Source organism: Hemiscyllium ocellatum, chromosome 3 (genome assembly GCF_020745735.1).
Source record: "Hemiscyllium ocellatum isolate sHemOce1 chromosome 3, sHemOce1.pat.X.cur, whole genome shotgun sequence".
Classification (NCBI taxonomy): domain Eukaryota; kingdom Metazoa; phylum Chordata; class Chondrichthyes; order Orectolobiformes; family Hemiscylliidae; genus Hemiscyllium; species Hemiscyllium ocellatum.
The window spans coordinates 11,575,811-11,596,805 of record NC_083403.1 but is presented as its reverse complement, the minus strand read 5'-3'; the positions used below and the strand labels follow the sequence as shown (position 1 = coordinate 11,596,805).

The 20,995-nt window shown below is 43.5% G+C and overlaps 1 protein-coding gene across 8 annotated transcripts in view; it reads right to left on the bottom strand.

The window, feature by feature from the left end:
- disp1 (dispatched homolog 1 (Drosophila)) overlaps window positions 1-20,995 on the bottom strand; it is a 335,964-nt gene that overhangs the window by 102,564 nt on the left and 212,405 nt on the right. For 4 of the 8 annotated variants that reach the window (XM_060848431.1, XM_060848440.1, XM_060848458.1 and 1 more), the window contains one exon: window positions 18,216-18,793. In XM_060848431.1, coding sequence (XP_060704414.1) covers window positions 18,216-18,757 — 542 coding nt within the window. In that variant the 5' untranslated portion in view covers window positions 18,758-18,793. The remainder of the gene's footprint in view (window positions 1-18,215; window positions 18,794-20,995) is intronic. The other 4 variants (XM_060848467.1, XM_060848476.1, XM_060848484.1 and 1 more) reach the window with 1 other exon arrangement.

Sequence of the window (20,995 nt, the reverse complement as noted above, 5' to 3'; positions counted from 1 at the left end):
CCCACTACTATCCTTGATTGGCCCTAATCTTACTCGCGTCATTCTTTTATTCCTTAAATACCTATAGAAAGCCTTAGGGTTTACTCAGATCATATCCGCCAACAACTTCTCATGCCTCTTCCGGGCTCATCTGAGCTCTCTCTTTAGGTCTTTTCTGGCTACCTTGTAACCCTCAAGTGCCCTAACTGAGCCTTCACATCTCAGTCTAACATAAGCCTTCTTCTTCCTCTTAACAGAGATTCCAATTCCTTTGTAAACCACGGCTCCTGTGCTCTACAGCTTCCTCCCTGCCTGACAGGTACATACTTATCTAGGACACACAGGAGCTTTTCCTTGAATAAGCTCCACATTTCTAATGTGCCTATCCTCTGCAGTTTCCTTCCCCATCCTTTGCTTCCTAAATCTTGCCTAATCACATCGTAATTGTCTTTCCCCTAGCTGTAACTCTTGCCCAGTGGTATACACCTATTCCTTTCTATCATTAAAGTAAACATAACAGAATTGTGATAGCTATCACCAAAGTGCTCACCTACTTCCAAGTCTAACCACCTGGCCGGGCTCATTACCCAGTACCAAATCTAATGTGAATTCATCCCTTGTTGGCCTGTCTACATACTGTGTCAGGAAGCCCTCCTGCACACACTGGACAAAAACTGACCCATCTATAGTACTCGTACTATAATGTTCCCAGTCAATATTTGGAAAGTTGAAGTCCCCTATGACAACTACCCTGTCACTCTCGATCCTACCGAGGATCATCTTTGCTATCCTTTCCTCTACATCTCTGGAACTATTCGGAGGCTGATATAAAACTCCCAATAGGGTGACCTCTCCTTTCCTGTTTCTAACCGCAGCCCACACTACCTCAGTTGACGAGTCCCCAAACATCCTTTCTGCAACTGTAATACTGTCCTTGACCAACAATGCCACACCTCCCCCTCTTTTACTATCTGCTCTGTATTTACTGAAACATCTAAATCCTGGAACCTGCAACACCCATTCCTGTCCCTTCTCTAACCATGTCTCCGAAATGGCCACAACATCAAAGTCCCAGGTACCAACCCATGCTGCAAGTTCGCCCACCTTATTCCGGATGCTCCTGGCGTTGAAGTAGACACACTTCAAACCAACTTCTTGCTTGCTGGTGCCATCTTGCGTCCCTGAAACTTGATTTTGGACCTCCCTACTCTCAACCTTTCCTATACTCAAACTACAGTTTTGGTTCCCATCCCCCTGCTGGATTAGTTTAAACCCACCCCAATAGCCTTAGCGAATTCCCCGCCCCCGCGCCCCCCCCCCCCAAGGATATTGGTACCCCTCTGGTTCAGATGAAGACCATCCTGCTTGTAGAGGTCCCACCTCCCCCAGAAAGAGCCCCAGTTATCCAAGAATCTAAAACTCTCCCTCCTGCACCATCCCTGTAGCCACGTGTTCAGCTCTTCTCTCTCCCTATTCCTTGCCTCACTAGCTCATGGCACGGGCAACAAGTTTGGGAGGCTTGGCAAGTTTGCAATGTTAAAATGTGGAGAAAATCACAAGAACCTTTTTTTTTATTTGCGCCAGTTAATAATTAGAAGCCATGAGCCACTCTGAAGGAACAAAATGTGTCCCCACCTTATCGAGACATACAGCATGGAAATAGACCCTTTGGCCCCACTTGTCCATGCTGACCAGACTTCCTAACCTGAACTTGTCCCATTTGCCTGCATTTGGCCCATATCCCTCTAAGCCTTTCACATCCATGTACCTGTCCAAATGTGTTTTAAATGTTGTAATTGTACCTGCACTTCCTCTAGCAACTCATTCCGTACATGCACCATCCTATGTGTGGAAAAGTTGACCCTCAAGTCCATTTAAAACCTTTCTCGTTTCACCATAAACCAATGCCCTCTACTTTTGGATTCCCCTATCTTGGAGAAAAAAAAAGGTTCTTCCATTGCAAACTTGCCAAGCCTCCCAAACCGCATTCTCTATTTATTTTATCTACGCCCCTCATGATTTTAAAAATCTCTTGACTCAAAATGTAGCCTTACCAATGTTGTGTACAGCTGTAACATGACATCCCAGGTCCTATACTCAATGGTCTTAGTGATGAAGGCAACTGTGCCAAATGCCTTCTTCACCACCCTATCTACCTGTGATGCCACTTTCAAGACCTATGTACCTTCTGGGAGGCTCCACAATGCATGGCTTTCAAACAACAAAGAATGGCTACAGATAAAACACAATATTCATCTGGAACACTGGCCATTTAAGTGAGAATAAATTGAACATAAATTAGTTTAGTAGCAGTATTGTTGAGTCTCAAACAAAAAAATGTACCCGATGAACTTTTACCAATATGTTTATTTAGCACACAATACATCTCAATTTAGCGCATGTGGGAGTGTGACACATGCAAAGAAACATGTAATGCTTGAGTCCAAGTGGTTTAAATTTGTATAAAACAGCAACAAAATGTAACAGAATAGAAAACCCATCAAATAACAAGAAGTTTCACTCAGGGTGATGAATATGTGCTGAGTGCTGAGGCCAAAACATTGAAGACTTTCAACAAAGATGTAGATTATAGTTCTTAGGAATAAAAGAATCTGGGGTGAAAGCAGGAACAGGGGACTGAGTTGGATGATCAGCCATGATCCTATTGAGTGATGGAGCAGGTTCAAAGGGCTGAAAGACCTGCTCCTGCTCCCATTGTCTATGTTTCTAAAAAAAAAGACACGCCTCCTGTTCTTTTTCCTTGGACTCTACTAATCCGATTTCTGCCCATGGTGAAGACCTGAGGATCCACAAACACTAATCTAGAACAGATTTTCCTTAGCAGTGGCAATTAGCCTCCAACCGCTATCAGAATGTGCCTATTTAAGACAATTCGACTTTGCAGCCTCATAGAGACAGAGCGCTTTAAGCGTGGCTCCACCTGAACAGGAGAGAGCTTTTCTTGCAGCGATCTGTTTATGCTCATTTGGAAATGAAGTGCGAAGGTGACAGCATTTCCCTTTTCATAATGTAACATTACATTATGTACAACTGTTGTCGCAAAATAGCACATCCTATGATTTACTAGCAACAATACTGCAGGACTGCTATTGTTTCAAAGAAGGACAAAGGATGCTGGGACTTGGTCAGATTCCTGTCTCTGCTACCAGGGAGAATTTTATTTTCGACCTGGACCCTTCTAACTCCAGTTTTATATTCTTTCTTAAAGATAGAGTTTTTGAACAATCATTGTGCCCTCAGTTTGATGTGATTTAAGTAGTTCGTGAAAATCCAAGCCACAAATCAATCCTGAAATGAGCCGAGAGAGAGCTTACATTATGCATCATCACCTTTGGGTTTGGGAAAGATCCCAATGAATGAGTGATCTAAAAAATACAGGAATGAACATCCCATTAGTGCGAAAGAATACAGGGGAGGAATTAAGTACCAACACCATTACTAAAGAAGCAGGCAGTGCAGGGTTCCCCTGTGGTCGTTCCCCTAAACAATAGGTATACAGCTTTGGAAACTGTTGGGGGGGGACAGCCTTGCAGGTGTAAGCTGCAGTGACGGGGTCTGTGGCGTGAGGTCTGGCTCTGAGACTCAGAAGGGAAAGGGGGAGAGGAAGAGAGCGCTAGTTATAGGAGACTCTCTAGTTAGAGGGACGGACAGGCGGTTCTGTGGACATGGGCGAGACTCTCGGATGGTTTGTTGCCTCCCGGGTGCCAGGGTCCATGATGTCTCGGACCGTGTCTTCCGAATCCTTAAGGGGGAGGGTGTGCCGCCAGAAGTTGTGGTACACATTGGCACCAACGACATAGGTAGGAAGAGGGGTGGGGAGGTCATTCAAGAGATCAGGGAGTTAGGCTGGAAGCTAAAAGCTAGGACAGACAGAGTCGTCATCTCTGGGTTGTTGCCGGTGCCACGTGACAGTGAGGTAAGGAATAGGGAGAGAGTGCAGTTGAACACGTGGCTGCAAGGATGGTGTAGGAGGGAGGGTTTCAGGTATTTGGACAATTGGACTGCATTCTGGGGAAGGTGGGACCTGTACAAACAGGACGGGTTGCACCTGAACCAGAAGGGCACCAATATCCTGGGGGGTAGGTTTGCTAGCACTCTTCGGGGGGGTTTAAACTAATTTGGCAGGGGGATGGGATCCGGACTTGTAGTCCAGCAAGTAAGCTAGCTGTTTGTCAGGATGTCCAAGAATGTAGGGAGGCTGTGGAGAAGGTAGCACCGACAGGGAATACTTGCGGACACAGAGATGGGCTCAAGTGCGTATACTTCAACGGAAGGAGTATCAGAAATAAGGTGGGTGAACTTAAGGCGTGGATCGGTACCTGGGACTACGATGTTGTGGCCATCACGGAAGTGTGGATAGATGAGGGACAGGAACGGTTGTTGGAGGTTCCTGGTTACAGATGTTTCAGTAAGATTAGGGAGGGTGGTAAAAAAGAGGGGGGGTGGCATTGCTAATTAGAAATGGTATAACAGCTGCAGAAAGGAAGTTTGAGGGGGATCTGCCCTTGGAGGTAGTATGGGCTGAAGTCAGAAATAGGAAAGGTGCAGTCACCTTGTTGGGTGTTTACTATAGGCCCTCCAATAGCAGCAGAGATGTGGAGAAACAGATTGGGAAACAGATTTTGGAAAGGTGCAGAAGTCACAGGGTCGTAGTCATGGGCGACTTCAACTTCCCAAATATTGATTGGAAGCTCTTTAGATCAAGTAGATTGGACGGGGTGGTGTTTGTGCAGTGTATCCAGGAAGCTTTTCTAACTCAGTGTGTAAATTGTCCAACCAGAGGGGGGGCCATATTGGATTTGGTACTCGGTAATGAACCGGGACAAGTGATGGGCTTGTTAGTGGGTGAACATTTAGGTGATGGTGACCACAATTCTGTGACTTTCACCTTGGTTATGGAGAGAGATAGGTGCGCACAACAGGGTAGAGTTTACAATTGGGGGAAGGGAAATTACGATGCTGTAAGACAGGATTTGAGGAGCATAAGTTGGGAGCATAGGCTGTAAGGGAAGGATGTGGTGGAAATGTGGAACTTTTTCTAGGAGCAGATACGACGTGTCCTTGATATGTATGTACCTATCAGGCAGGAAAGAAGTGGTCGTGTGAGGGAGCCTTGGTTGACGAGGGAGGTTGAATGTCTAGTAAAGAGGAAGAAGGAGGCTTACATAAGGTTGAGGAAAAAGGGTTCGGACAGGGCAGTGGAGGGATACAGGATAGCCAGAAGGGACCTGAAGAAAGGGATTTGGAGAGCTAAGAGAGGGCATGAAAAATCCTTGGCAGATAGGATCAAGGATAACCCCAAGGCATTTTATGCGTATGTGAGAAACATGAGAATGACGAGAACGAGGGTAGGTCCGATCAAGGACAGTAGTGGGAGATTGTGTATTGAGTCGGAAGAGATGGGAGAGGTCTTGAATGAGTACTTTTCTTCAGTATTTACGAACGAGAGGGACCGTATTGTTGAAGAGGAGAGTGTGAAACGGACTGGTAAGCTAGAAGAGATACTTGTTAGGAAGGAAGATGTATTGGACATTTTGAGAAATTTGAGGATAGACAAGTCCCCCGGGTCTGACGGAATATATCCTAGGATTATGTGGGAAGCAAGAGAGGAAATTGCAGTGCCGTTGGCAATGATCTTTTCGTCTTCACTGTCAACGGGGGTGGTACCAGGGGACTGGAGAGTAGCGAATGTTGTCCCCTGTTCAAAAAAGGGAATAGGGATAACCCCGGGAATTACAGGCCAGTTAGTCTTACTTCTTTGGTAGGCAAAGTAATGGAAAGGGTACTGAGGGATAGGATTTATGAGTATCTGGAAAGACACTGCTTGATTAGGGACAGCCAGCACGGATTTGTGAAGGGTAGGTCTTACCTTACAAGTCTTATTGAATTCTTTGAGGAGGTGACCAAGCATGTGGATGAGGGTAGAGCAGTGGATGTAGTGTACATGGATTTTAGTAAGGCATTTGATAAGGTTCCCCATGGTAGGCTTATGCAGAAAGTCAGGGGGCATGGGATAGAGGGAAATTTGGCCAATTGGATAGAAAACTGGCTAACCGGTCAAAGTCAGAGAGTGGTGGTAGATGGTAAATATTCAGCCTGGAGCCCAGTTACAAGTGGAGTTCCGCAGGGATCAGTTCTGGGTCCTCTGCTGTTTGTAATTTTTATTAATGACTTGGATGAGGGAGTCGAAGGGTGGGTCAGTAAATTTGCAGATGATACAAAGATTGGTGGCGTTGTGGACAGTGAGGAGGGCTGTTGTCGGCTACAAAGGGACTTAGATGTGATGCAGAGCTGGGCTGAGGAGTGGCAGATGGAGTTCAACCCTGCCAAGTGTGAGGTTGTCCATTTTGGAAGAACAAATAAGAATGCGGAATACAGGGTTAACGGTAGGGTTCTTAGTCAGGTGGAGGAACAGAGGGCTCTTGGGGTCTATGTACATAGATCTTTGAAAGTTGCCACTCAGGTGGATAGAGCTTGTAAGAAGGCCTATGGTGTATTAGCGTTCATTAGCAGAGGGATTGAATTCAAGAGTCGTGAAGTGATGTTGCAGCTGTACAGGACTTTGGTTAGGCCACATTTGGAGTACTGTGTGCAGTTCTGGTCGCCTCACTTTAGGAAAGATGTGGAAGCTTTAGAGAGGGTGCAGAGAAGATTTACCAGGATGTTGCCTGGAATGGAGAATAGGTCGTACGAGGAAAGGGTGAGAGTTCTCGGCCTTTTCTCGTTGGAACGGCGAAGGATGAGGGGTGACTTGATAGAGGTTTATAAGATGATCAGAGGAATAGATAGAGTAGACAGTCAGAAACTTTTTCCCCGGGTACAACAGAGTGTTACAAGGGGACATAAATTTAAGATGAAGGGTGGAAGGTATAGGGGAGATGTCAGGGGTGGGTTCTTTACCCAGAGAGTGCTGGGGGCATGGAATGCGCTGCCCGTGGGAGTGGTAGAGTCAGAATCATTGGCGACCTTTAAGTGGCAATTGGATAGGTACATGGATGGGTGCTTAATCTAGGGTAGATGTTCGGCCGAAGGGCCTGTTCTGTGCTGTATTGTTCTATGTTTCTATGTTTCTATAAAGAAGTTGTATTAGACAAACTAATGGGAACAAAAGGTAGATAAATCCTTGGCTCTGATGGCTTGCATCCCAGGATCCTAAAGGAAGTAGCAGAGATAGTGGATGCATTTGTCATAATTTTTCTAAAATCCTTGGATTCTGAAGGAGTACCAGAGGATTGAAAACTGCCAATGTGGCATCCCTACTCAAAAAGGGTAGGAGGCAAAAAGTGGGTAACTATAGGCCAGTTAGCCCAACATCTATTGTTGGAAAACTGTTGGAACTAATTATTAAGAAAGTGAGAGCAGCACACTTGGAAAACCAAAACCTAATCAGAGTCACTATACGGCTTTATGAAAGGGACATTACATCTGATTAATTTAAGAGATTTTCTCAAGGTAATCTCAATCAGAGTAGATGTGTTGTATTTGGACTTCCAGAAGACCTTTGATAAATTACCTCATGAAAAGTTGAGTCATAAAACTCATGGTGTTGGAGATAGTGTATTGGCATGGATAGGGAACTGGTTAATGGGTTGGAAACAGTGAATGGGGGTAAGGAGTTCTTTTGCAGGTTGGCAACCTGTGACCAATGGGATTCCACAGGGATCAGTGCTGGGACCACAACTATTTACAGTATATATTAAATTGTTGGAGAAAGGAAGTGAATGTATTGTTACCAAATTTGCAGACAACACTAAAATAGGTGGAAAGGCAAGTTGTGAGAGGGACACAAGTAGTTTACACAGAGATATTGATTGAGGTAGAGTCCTACCGCATGGAGACAGGCCCTTTGGCCCAAACTGGTCCATGCTGACCAAAGTGTCCATCGATGCTAACCCCACTTGTTAAGTAATTCAGCAAAAAGTCAGCAAATGGAGTGTAATTTTGGGAAAATGCAAAGTTGTTCATTTTGGAAGGGAGAACAAAAGAACAGAGCATCATTTAAGTGGGGAAAAATGCAGAGAGCTACAATACAAAAGCACATTGGGGTACTTCTACACAAAACAAAGAAAGCTAGCACACGTGCATCAGATAATCAGAAAGGTAATGGAATGTTGATCCTTATTTCAAGGGGACTGGAGTATAAGAGTTGGAAAGTCTTATTGTAACTGTACAAAGTGCTGGTGAGATCACATCTGAGGAACTGTGAGCAGTTTTCATCCCTTTATTTAAGGAAAGATGTTGTTGCATTGGAGGAAGTTCAGGGAATATTTATTAGGATGATCCTTGGTATAAAGGGATGGTCTTATGAGCAATGGCTAAACACTTTGGGATTCTATACATTGGAATTGAGAAGAATGAGAGGTGATCTCATTGAAACATATAGAATCTTTAAGGGGCTTGACAGGGTAAATGCTGAGAGGATGTTTTCCCTCATGGCAGAGTCTAGGACCAGAGGGCAGTGTTTCAGAATAAAAGGGCACCAACTTAAGACTGAGATGAGGAGGATTTTGTTTTGTCTCAGAGGGTTGAGTGTCTTTGGAACTCCTTACCACAGAGAGCTTGGGCGCAAAGTCTTTATGTATATTTAAGGTTGAGATAGATTCTTGCTCAGAAGGGGAATCATGGGTTATAGGGAAAGGGCTGGAAAGTGGATGTGAGGAGTGTTGGATCAGCCATGACCTGACCTGAATGGTTGAGCAAACTCAAGAGGACTAAAAGCCTACTCCTGTTTCTATTTCTACGGAGTTTGTGGAAGTAGGTTGAAGGTATTCTTGGCTGTGGTCACGGTTTTTGATTGATTCATTCATTGGATGTGGACATCCCTGTCTGGATTTTTGCGTGTTACCCTGGAGAAGGTAGTGATGAGATTCCTTCTTGAACCACTGTAGTTTTTGGGATAGGGACACCACAGAGTTTTTAGGGAAGGAGTTCCAGGATTTTTGTTAAGAGTAATCTGCAAGGTGCAAGTAAACAAATTATTCTTCTAAATTTGATTGCAGAATGAAATTGTGGAATTAATAAAACCTGTTGTGTCATAATCAGCTTCTGGGACTGGCCAGTAATGCTTTAGACTCTCCAGTGACTCTGTAGGGAAATGTGTTTAATACCTAATACCCAGGTAGGAAAGTATAAATGCTCTTTCAAGAATGACAAGTATAATTCCCAACTGTGTATTGTTCAACTGACCTCAAGAGTGGAACTGCATTATAGGTCTGGTGAGGGCAAGTAAAATCAAAAGGGAGCCACACCTGGTCACTCAGTTAGACACAAAAAAAACTGCAGGTGCTGGAATCCAAAGTAGACAAGCCGGGCAGCATCAGGAGGTGGAGAAGTCAGTGTTTTGGGTATAACCCTTCTTCAGGACTGGGGTGAGGGTGAGGGGAGCTGCAGATCAAAGGGGGTGTTTGGGTGGGGAGAGAGGTGAAGTGGTGAGGTAGTGATAGGTGAAGGCAGGTAGAGGGTACAGCTTGGTTGGTCAATGTGTGGAATGAATCCGGTTGGTGACTGGAAGGAAGGGTTAGTAAGTGGAATTGGAGGAAGGAGGAGGGGCTGGAAGGGGAGTCGGGGGATAGGAAGGGTGGTTATTCGAAGTTGGAGAACTCAATGTTGAGTCCTCTGGGCTGTAGGCTGCCCAGGGGGAAGATGTTACACACAAGCTTCTTTATTGAAGGGACTGCAGTAGTAAAGTTTCCTGCTTTTAATACCTTTCCCCTGAGCAGTTATTAGGTGGTGACTAGAATCTTTCCCACATGGACAGCCCAGACAGGCAGCACAAATAGTGGCAGTAAGAGGCCTAATCATAAGCAAATTTGTGGGGGCCATCTAAAAAGCAGGTTGAGGTGTTGTTCCTCTAATTTGTGGTCCAACACCTCATCGTCTGCCTAGGCAGCCTACAGCCCAGAGGACTCAGCACTGAGTTCTCCAATTTCAAATAACCTCCCTTCCTATTTCCCCAACTCCCTTTCCAGCCCCTCCTCCCTTCCATTCTGCTTACTGATCCTTCCTTCCAGCCATCAACCAGTTTCATTCCTCCCATCAATGAGCCAGGCCGTACCATCTACCCGTGTTCACCTACCACTACCTCACCAGTCCATCCCTCTCCCCACCCAAACACCATTCCCCACCCCCTCCCACTTTATCTGCAGGTCACCTCACCCCCACCCTGAGTCCTAAAGAAGGGTTACACCCAAAATGTCAACCCCTCCACCTCCTTATGCTGCCTGGATTGCTGTGTTCTTCCAGTCTACTGCTTGTTTACGCCTGGTCACTTCCCACTGACTGGAATCAATAGGACCATTAGGACGTGATCCACTTGACTGTGACAGTTTGTGATATCAAACATCCTCCCAATGCTGGCTTTGCAGTAACACAGATTTTAAAAAGGCTATTTTGGTAAGGTAAGGGAAGGCACAAAAAATGTGTATTCAAAGGAAAGTGGACAAAAGGCAGCAATTTGGATTCAAGAGTATACCAAGTGATTTTTAAATATCTACCATCTCCTTTTCAGGCTGATCCTCTAGTTGGCATTAGAATACAATACTAGCAATGCTAAAAATCTGACAAAATCATCCGTTTGTTATAGGAAGAAGATAGTATTGTTTAGATTAGATTCCCTACAGTGTGGAAACAGGCCCTTCAGCCCAACCAGTCCACACCAGTCCTCTGAAGAGTAACCCACCCAGACCCACTTCCCTCTGACTAATGCACCTCTCACTATGGGCAATTTAGCATGGCCAATTCACCTGACCTGCATATCTTTGGACTGTGGGAGGAAACCGGAGCACCCAGAAGAAACCCACACAGACACGGGGAGAATGTGCAAACTCCACACAGACAGTTGCCTGAGGCTGGAATCAAACCTGGGATCCTGGTGCTGAGAGGCAGCAGTGCTAAACACTGAGCCACCAATAAAAATGGGCAAAAGAATATGATAATATCATCCTCTCACTTTGTGCGCCTCACCTCCCCCTCCTGAACCCTCAAATGTAGGGCACCACGATGTAAACACAAAGGTCAACCTTTCAGTGACAGTGCCTTTAGTGAGAGACACAGGGCATGGGAATTGTATGGTCAAATATTGTTCATTCTTAATGATCACAACATCTGTGTGAAAAGGTTAAGGGATCAACATTTTTATAACAGAGCGCTTCATACCAGTCAGTGGCTGGTGTAAATTTCAGAAGTTATTAGAAAAGGACAGTAATGACTTTGCCAGAACTCGCACTGATGGCTCAGGTCCTCTATTACTGGGGAAGATGGAGTAAAACAAAATGCATTGTGTCTTCATTTTCAGCTGATGATGTTGAGGGGCAGGCAAAGTAAACCTGCTCGCGCCAATCGGGATTCGGTTAAAAGCAAATGTTTATAGAAACACTTTGTTTTCAAAAGGATTTTAAATACAAATTCCTTCCTCCTGTTCTTAAAATGTTAGTTTTTATGGTAAAGCTCCGACAGTCCTCTGGAACCTAATAATTGCATATTTCTGTGGAGAACACCAATAAAGCAGAACCTCAAACCCCAGAGGAGCCCAGGCTTTCTTACCTAACCTGATGACTATAACATACCTTCTGGTGACTGAATACAGATTAATAAAAGATTTGGGGCTTTCATTTCTGTAAAATTCAGAGCTGCACATCTTACGTCTCACCACCAAACTAGAAACCTGTTATTAACTGTCTAACACCATGTTACATACAAGCTTCTTTGTTGAAGGGACTGGGTCAGAAGTTTCCTGATTTTAATACCTTTCCTCTGAGCAGTTATTAGGTGGTGACTAGAACTCTTCCCACATGGACAGCCCAGATACACAACCCAGATAGGTGGCTCAGTGGTTAGCACTGCTGCCTCACAGCACCATGGACCTCGGTTTGATTCCAGCCTCGGGCGACTGTGTGGAGTTTGCACATTCTCCCCATGTCTGCGTGGGTTTCCTCCGGGTGTTCCAGTTTCCTCTCACAGTCCAAAGATGTGCAGGTCAGGTTAATTGGCCATTCTAAATTGCCCATAGTGCATTAGTCAGAGGGAAATAGGTTTGGATGGGTTTCTCTTCGGAGGGTCAGTGCAGTTTTGTTTGGCCGAAGGGTCTGTTTCCGCACTGTAGGGAATCTAATCTAATAGTTGTAGTAAGAGGCCTAATCATAAGCAAATTTGTGGGGGCCATCTGAAAAGCAGAATGATAAAGAATAACTACTAGGTAGCTTTACACGCAATATTTTCTGTACATTGACAGGTCCAGCAGAAAATTGGTTTATGTTTAGAATTTGGTTTTGGGGAAGGGTGTACTCTTGTGGTGGCATTGTCCCTCCCACTGGACCATCTGCTCCAAAAGAACATAGTAACGTCTCTCAACAGGATGATTAGAAAATATCAATAATTTTTCATTTGGCATTTAAAATGACTTGGAATTTGGAGTTGAATTCACCTATACTGCTTTACTCACCAGCTTCATGTAATCGAGACGAAGCAACCATATTTAATATCCCATCCTACACTGGTTCCTCATTGGATGAAATACGCTGGAGTTACAGCAAACCTACTTTGTCCAATCAGGGTTAGGATACTGTTCCAAATATCCAAACAATTTGAATATCCATTTAAGGTTAAAATATTCATTAAGTCCCCCGTGCAGTATGTTTCCCATTAGCAGAGAATCATTAAACCCCATTATGACCAGAATTCCAACATAGTTTTGGGTCTCTTGATGCATAATTTTCTGCATTACAAGCCCAACTCTGAAGCATTTTTCTACTCCTTTTCCTCTTTGTTTTTTTGACATGTCAGAAGTAAAGTTTCCTGATTTTAATACCTTTCCTCTGAGCAGTTATTAGGTGGTGACTAGAACTCTTCCCACATGGACAGCCCAGATACACAACCCAGATAGGTGGCTCAGTGGTTAGCACTGCTGCCTCACAGCACCATGGACCTAGGTTCGATTCCAGCCTCGGGCGACTGTCTGTGTGGAGTTTGCACATTCTCCCTGGTTTTACACAATATACATTTCCTGCCTGAAAGGCTAAACAAGGTTGAGGTTCTCCCAGCAATAGGTCTCCCACTGATTCAACAGGAAAGTGAAGAGTTGGGCAAGGCAGCATGAATGGTCTCTCACCCTGCTGTAACTACCTCTATTCTACAATTCTAAGCTTTGTAGCTGAATTCATGAACTCTCACGCTGGAGTGTTGAAGTATGTTACTATATCAAGAGCTTATGTCTCATGTCATTCCACAATCATACACATTAAAAGGAAATGCACACAGCAGCTGAAGAGATTTTACATCATTGGCACAGCGGGTTAGCAAAGGAAAGGTTGTCCGTTTCCAAATACCGTTTATATTTGCAGTAGTCACAACCAATACAACACTTCTGAAGTATAGTCAGGATTGAAATGTAGGATGTGACAGACAAGTTGTGAGCATCTGTGCCAGATCTCATAAAAATCAACATGCCGTTGACCAATAATTCATTTTTATTGATCAAGAAAAAGATTGCAATGATGTGCCTTGTTGAAGTGCTACATTTTCGGTAGGTAAACCCACACTGCTTTTGGGGTAAGGGAGGAATTTGACCCAGCGACAGTGAAGGAGCAGTAATATATTTTTATGTCAGGATACAGAATGGCTTGGAGAGGAACTCAAACGTGTTGTTCCCGTTCACCTGCTGCCCTTGTTCTCACATATGACAGAAGGTGCAGTTTTGGAAGCTGTTGTTAAAGGAACCTTAGCAGGTTGCTGCATTGCATTTTATATATCGTACAGAGGGCTGCCTCATTGTATGGATGTTGGAGTAAGTGGATTTCAGAAATGTAGCTCAGCTCCTGCAGTGAGGCCTCAGAACTGAGATGACTTGTTTTCAACAACCACTAATTTCCTTAATACAGTAGCGCCTTGACTTACGAAGTTAATCCGTTCCGGGACCCAGTTCGCGAACCGAATCACTTTTCCCATTGTTCGGATATTCAAAGTGCACGTAGCAAAGCAGAACAATGACAATTAAAGCACTGGCTTTTTGCGTTCGTAACTTGAATTTCGTACATACGTTGAAGCCAAACTTTATGTACAATCCTGTTCGTAAACCGATTTGTTCGTGAACGGGATCGTTCGTATGTTGAGGCGCTACTGTACTAGGAATAATGCCAACCAGTGTATTTCCCCAATTCTTGCTGACTTTAGTTTTGCTCGAGCTCTTTGATGACATGTTGAGTTAAACACTGTCTTGATGTTAAGTGCGGTCACTTCTCACCTCACCTTGGGAATTCAGCTGTTTTGCACATGTTTGGCTGAAGGCTGGAAAGACGCCTGAGCTCCAAAGGAACCCACTTTGAACAAGTCAGCAATTTATAGCTGAGTGAGTGCTGTTTGATAGATCCAATTAACTTTGTCACCAGTGCCAAGAGATTATTCTTTTTTAAACATAAATCTTGAATAGGTAAGACATCTAATCAGATTTTCTCGCCTGAAAACGATTACTCATTGTAGTACTTACTGGAAAATACTGGAAATATCAAAAGCTAAAGTGTAACCAGGACAGTAGCTGCAGTGGAATGGCCCCTCCAAATATGAAAGGAGGAAAATGATCACCCACGTTTATTGGCTTCTGATTGTATTTGTTACCTACTAAACAGTAGTCTCAGCAAAGCTGGCTCTGTCCGACAGGAAGATGCCATGATTTTTCCTGCAAATTCCTGCAACAGTTCCATGTTAAATATTGCAGACTGTTGTGAACAGCCCTGCTTTCTCAGTGTGAGGTTACAAGGGAGCTGTGAGAAACTTTGCAGGTATATGTTTCACAATATACCGAGGCAGTGAGGCCATCACAAGGAACTGAGGAAGTTTGATGTGCCAAGGAGAGTAAAATGCTGCAAGTGAGGAATCCATGTTTATTAAAATAAAATGTTTTTTTTAAATCACAAAGAGGTTCAAAGAGGAAACTACTCTCCCCATTTCCTCTGTCTCCGCTGGGTTAAAACTTTATGGACATACATCAATTAGGCTTTAGCACCTCAGCCAAGTGACTGTCCTTCAAACAGGAGTCTCAGAACGCAGGATCTGGAAGGCCATTCTACCACAATGGACAGCACTTTCAGGCTCACAGCTTCTGCTCATTAAAGTTCACAAAGGCACATTTTACAGGACTGTCCAGATTATGAAGAGGAGGAAGGGACGTTGATTGAAAATCCTAGAAAACAGTTACAGTCCAGGATGTAATTCAGTCCTCCAGGACTTCACCAGCTGGTCCCAAACCCCCACATCTTCCCCACTGCCCTTCCAATAGTTTCTCTTTGGATACTATCGAATTCCTTTTGAAATCAATGATTAAATCTGCTTCCACCACACTCTCATGTCGTGCATTCCAGATCCTAGCCACTCAACTACAGAAAAAATAATGTAATCCCATTTTGCAGATGTTCTTTTGGTAAGTACATGGAACCAGCACATTCCTGATGAAGGGCTTATGCCCGACATATCGATTTTTCTGCTCCTTGGATGCTGCCTGACCTGCTGTGCTTTTCCAGCACCACACTCTCGACTCTGATCTCCAGCATCTGCAGCCCTCACTTTCTTCTAATCATAATTGATTGGTTCTAGTTCTTGGCCCTTCAGGAATAGTTTCTCTCTACCTGCTCTGTCCAGACACCAATCATTTTGAACATCTCTGCCAAATCTTCTCTATGGATTACAGCAACAGTTTCCCTAAACTACCCAAATAGCAAGTCGCTCATGCCTGGTAGTATTCTCGTAAATCTTTTCCGCATCCTCTCTAAAGCTTTCAGATCCATGGACACAATATTCCAGTTAAGGTTGAACTACTGCTTTATAAAGTGTAAAGGAACACACATTTTTCCCTTTTTGTGACTACAAAGCTGAAATGGAGTTGAGCTGGCATGCAGGTAAAATCCCAGGAGGCTTTTGCAACTTAGATAAAGCAAATTCTGCACATTTTAGTTGTGCAAGACAACGCTGGTTTTTGAAACAACAAGGGAGTTACTTTGAGACAAGAAGCGTCACTGAGTTACGGAAATTCTGCCCGACATCAGCTTCTGATTGGTTGAGTTGCAGTTTGTTACAAAGCTGCAAGTGCAAGGGCAGCCAGAGACATCCAGTGCCTGCAAGCTGAAAACATCTCTCTTCCAGCACCATGCTCCCTGTCCACGTGGGTGAAAAGACTCGAAAACAAGAAAGCGTAAAAGAAGGAATTCTAACAAAGACCTAGGTTCATCTGATCAACCAGTGAAGTGACCTACTGCATTACAGACAACAGAGTCATCACTGCTGAAATGAGAAGGGCTAAGAGAGACACTATAAACTCCCTTAGTCATTTGGATGTTCAAAGACTGTAATTTTACTTTCCCTGTCTATTTTGCTCCACTCGTGATATCTGTGTCAAACTGTCTGTTGTCTATCTCAATCATGAATGATTGTGTATGTTTATTTATGTGTTTTAATGGGGGTTAGTTCAAGTTGTATAGTTGTAGATTCTGAGTCCTTTCTATTCTGTGTCATTTATTAAAGCACAATAAATAGAGTAATTTTCTGTTATAGAAGAAGCCTAATGTGAACTGCTTTTTGTCCTGGGTGGCAATCACTCAGACAATTTGGCCATTTTAGTATTTCATTGTGATTTTAAATAGTTATACACTTTGTGATGCATTGTGGAACAGTGGGGGATAATTAATCCTCCTTGTTAATTCATATCAAAGAGTTCTCTTTTAACATCTTGTTTTTCTGCTCTATACCTCTACGTATAAAGCCCAGAATTTTGTCTATTTTCTAACCACTGTCTCAGCTTGTCCTGTTCACTTTCTAAGAGTTGTGCATCTTTCTCAAGGTCTCTGTGTTCTGCATCCCCTTTGTGTTATATTGCCTCTCCTCACTTTACCTGCAAAATGCACTTCACATTTCCATGACATACTGCATTACATTTAGCTGCCACATGTCTGTCCATTCAGCCATCATGTTTTGTCTTGAAGTTTAACATTATCCTCTTCACAGTTTACAATATTCTAAAGGTTACAACACCTTAAAACTTTGTAATTGTTCATTTTACAGCCACATTAGACAATCTGTATAGAGAAGCTGTGTTCCTAGTAGTAATGGCTTGGAAACACAACTGTATACCTTCTTCCAGTGAAAAGAAAATCAACCATTCACCATAATTCTTTCCTGTTACTCAATCTACCTGAATCCATGCCACTAATTTTCCTTTCATTCCATGGTCTTCCTCCTTTATAACAAGCCTAGTAGGTAGACGTATATAACATGATAGTTTACTAAATGCCTTTTGAAGTCCATGTACGACATATCAATCAATCTACCGTTAACAGGTTTTCCTTTATTAATCCACCATGTTGATGGCTGTTAATTTTGTCCCACTGAGGTTAAACTGACCTGCCTCTGGGCTGCTGTGTTTATTTATGATGCACCAGCAGAGAATGGGTCAAACCAGGCAGATGGCTGTGTAGCTGCAATATGACTGAACCAGGAATCCAGCCATTGAAACATCATCTTGGCAGTGTGTGAAATTTAAATTTAAATAATAAGTAGATCTGGAATATAAAGCTGGTGTCACAACTGATGCCATAACTACCATCGCTTGTTGTAATGGGTGGCACGGAAATCGGTCAGCCTTACCTGGTCCTCCAGATTCACAGCAATTTGGCTGAGTCATAGCTGTCCTCTGGCAAGCCACTCTGTTCAAGAGTAATTAGAAATTGGCATGTGGGCCTCACATCCCCCAAGAAAACAAAGCAAAAGGGCCTGTCTTTCGGTGCAAAGCACACATCGATGAAATCAACACTTCACTCCACCGCTAATATTTTAACGATTGATACCGTTGCATAGTGTTATATACCTCAAAATGTTCTTTCGAAATACAACCCACAAGTGTGAAACAATTACATATGTAAACAAGGTTGTACACAAGAGTTTACAAGTCAAACCACACCACATTAAAGTACTTATATTGACCCCTGCACAACTGTTCTCTGAAGTCTCTCCTTCATGTAAGGAGAGTTTAAGCAGGAAAATTCCATTTTGAACCCAGACATAAATATTTCAATTACACAGTACACTTGACACATATTTTTGAAGAGTTTTCAAGATATTTTCATTCAATCAACTAAAACTTAATTTTCATCCATCCCAGTATACTTATCTGGGATTATCAACAAGGAAAAGGTTTACCCACTACAGAAACGAAAGACCATGTAAGTGGAGCATACCTGATGTCGGGGATGTGCTGCTGTTGCACAGGTTGATGCTGGAAATGGTCAGGCCACCGATGATGAAGACAAAGGGGAGCGTGATCGATGAGAGAAGAGACAGGCTGGAGGCAGCAGCCGGCTGCATGGAGAGGGGAAGTGTTTTGGCACATAGATGTTGGGTACTCGGAGTGAGTTTGCAGGCAGGAAGATGTCAATGGAGAGGTGATGGTGATATTTCCCAAAGAATGGCAATCTGGTTGGTTACTGTGACAACACAAAGGATGATGGTATGGACAATGGTGGCAACATTGTGGCAGCAATGCCACAGGTCTTTGGCTGTTTATCATATTGTCTGTAAAGAGGCAAGAAGGCTTAACAGTACCATTTGGCAGCGTACCGCTGTTGTGACTCACTTTTGCCCTTGAAGTCTCCTTGGCTGACAGCTGCTTGGAGAGGTGGTCTCCATCGCAGGCTGCAGCGACGCTGTTACCGTTAGCATTTGATGGGACACTGCCATTGCTCTGAACCATGAAGTCACCATTCCCGTTGCTCATAGCCATGCTCGTTTCACCAGCTTCTTCACATCCGTCACACGTCTAAAAACAGGATAAAGAAAACAAGATGCTAAACCACTCTCAGATGAAGCATTTAGAAAACTGCAGAGTACATCATATTTCCTGAGCCCATGTATCTCTTCTCCTGATCAGTGAGCAAAATAGGAGAAGGGACATCTCAAAACAACACCTAGAAAATCTCCGACTTACAATACCTCACTCCAGAGAATAGAATGACTGAGCAAAGAGCTAGACGAATTCACCTTCATAATGATTTGATAGCACCAACCACATTTTCCCTCCAGTTTCGTGATAAATAAAAAAATTTAGCTTTGTGAAAAATATTGATAAAGTTCTATGAAGAAACCTGAAACAGCAGATCGATAGCAGACAAGACCTTTCTGCCAGACCCTCTCTTTCTCAGGTTTACATACAGCACGCTGCCAAGCGCTCAAATTCTTTCCTGTGTTCTGTCTTGTCGTTTTTTGGAGATCCAATCTACAACAGTGATGTCATCAGCAAACTCGTAAATGGCGTGGGGGTGAAAATTGGCCTCAGGGTTGTGAGTGTATAATGAGTATAGTACGCAGCCTTGTGGGAACCATAGTTGAGGATTGTTGTGGAGAAGGTGTTGTCACCTGTTCTTACTGATTGCGGTCTGTGGGGCAGGAAGTCGAGGATCCAGTTGCAAAAGGGGAGCAGAGTCCTAGGTCTCAGAGGTTAGAGATGAGTTTGTTTGGAATTATGGAGCTGAAGGCAGAACTGCAGTCAATAAGTAGGAGCCTGATATAGGTATCCTTATTATCCGCATGTTCCAGGGATAAATGTAGGACCTGGGAGATGGCATCTGCGTGGATCTGTTGTGATGATTGGTGAATTGCACAGGATCAAGGCAATCTGGTAGGCTGGAGTTGATGTGAGCCATGGCTAACCTCTCAAAGCTCTTCATAATTTTGGAGTTCAGAGCCACTGGATGATAGTCATTGAGGTACTCTGTATGATTTTTTTCTTTGGCTCCAGGAAGATGGTGATCTTCTTGAAGCAGGTGGGAACTTCGAATGTCTGCGAATACTCCCACCAGTTGGGCTGCACAAGATCTGAGTACACGGCCAGGGACTCTATTCAGGCCAGTTGCTTACTGTGGGTTCACTCTCAAGAAGGCTGACAGTGGGTACAGGTGCACCCAAGGCTGTTGGGATAGGTGACATCATTTCCCTGACCTTCTGATCAAAGCGAGCATAGAATGCACTGAGCTGATTGGGGAAGGATGTATTGTTGCTCGCAATTTTCTGTGATTGAAGCATACAAGATTCTACACACAAAGATATATGGAAATGTTTTCCATAAACCCAGTGGAAACCCGACCAGTTATTAACTTTAACTCTGAGCAGATAATTTTCTGCTAAGCAAAGATATTAATATGATGGGCCAGAGGGATATGGAGTTAGGCTGTAGATCAGACATGATTCCACTGAATGGTAGAACATGCTCGAGGAGCAGATTGGCCTATTCCTGTCGCTATGTTCTTATGAGACTTGACAGGGTAGATGTGGAAGGCTGGGCCTAAACTCTCCACAAAGAAAAACAAGGGGCATAATCTCAGGAATAAGCAGTTGCACATTTAAAACCGAGGTGAGAAGGAAGTCCTTTGAGGGTGGTGAATCTGTGAAATCCTTTACCACAAAGAGCAATTGAGGCTGGGCTACTAAGTAAATTCAAGGCTGAGGTAAATAGATTTTTAATCAGTAAGAGCATTAAAACTTATGGGGAAAAGGTAGAAAAACAGAGTTAAGGGTTATCAGATCACTTTTGAAATCACTGATTGACAAAGTAGACCGGAGATCTTATAAAGATGCTTCATATTTAATAATTCCTGGAGGGCTTATGCTTTGAAAGATTTATTTCAAATTTTGCGGAAATATCTGGAGCAATTTATTTAAAAGAGGTGTTGAAAGGTCACTGGATACAAGACTGTTTTCAAACAAGGCTTCCTGGAAATCACATCGCTGGTGTAAATACTTTTTTTGCTGTAGACTGCTGTTTTCATCAATGACAGGTTTAAAGACAGTGGATTGGTATCTGATATTAGCTGGGGCAACAAGAAGCCTATGAGGAAGGGCTGCCCACCTGATCTTTCACATTTCTAAAACCAAAACTGTTGTTGAGTTCAGAGTGAAACCGACATGTTCTGAAATAGTGTTTTGAGGATCAATATTCTATTTCCTGAGCAAGCTCACTCAGACA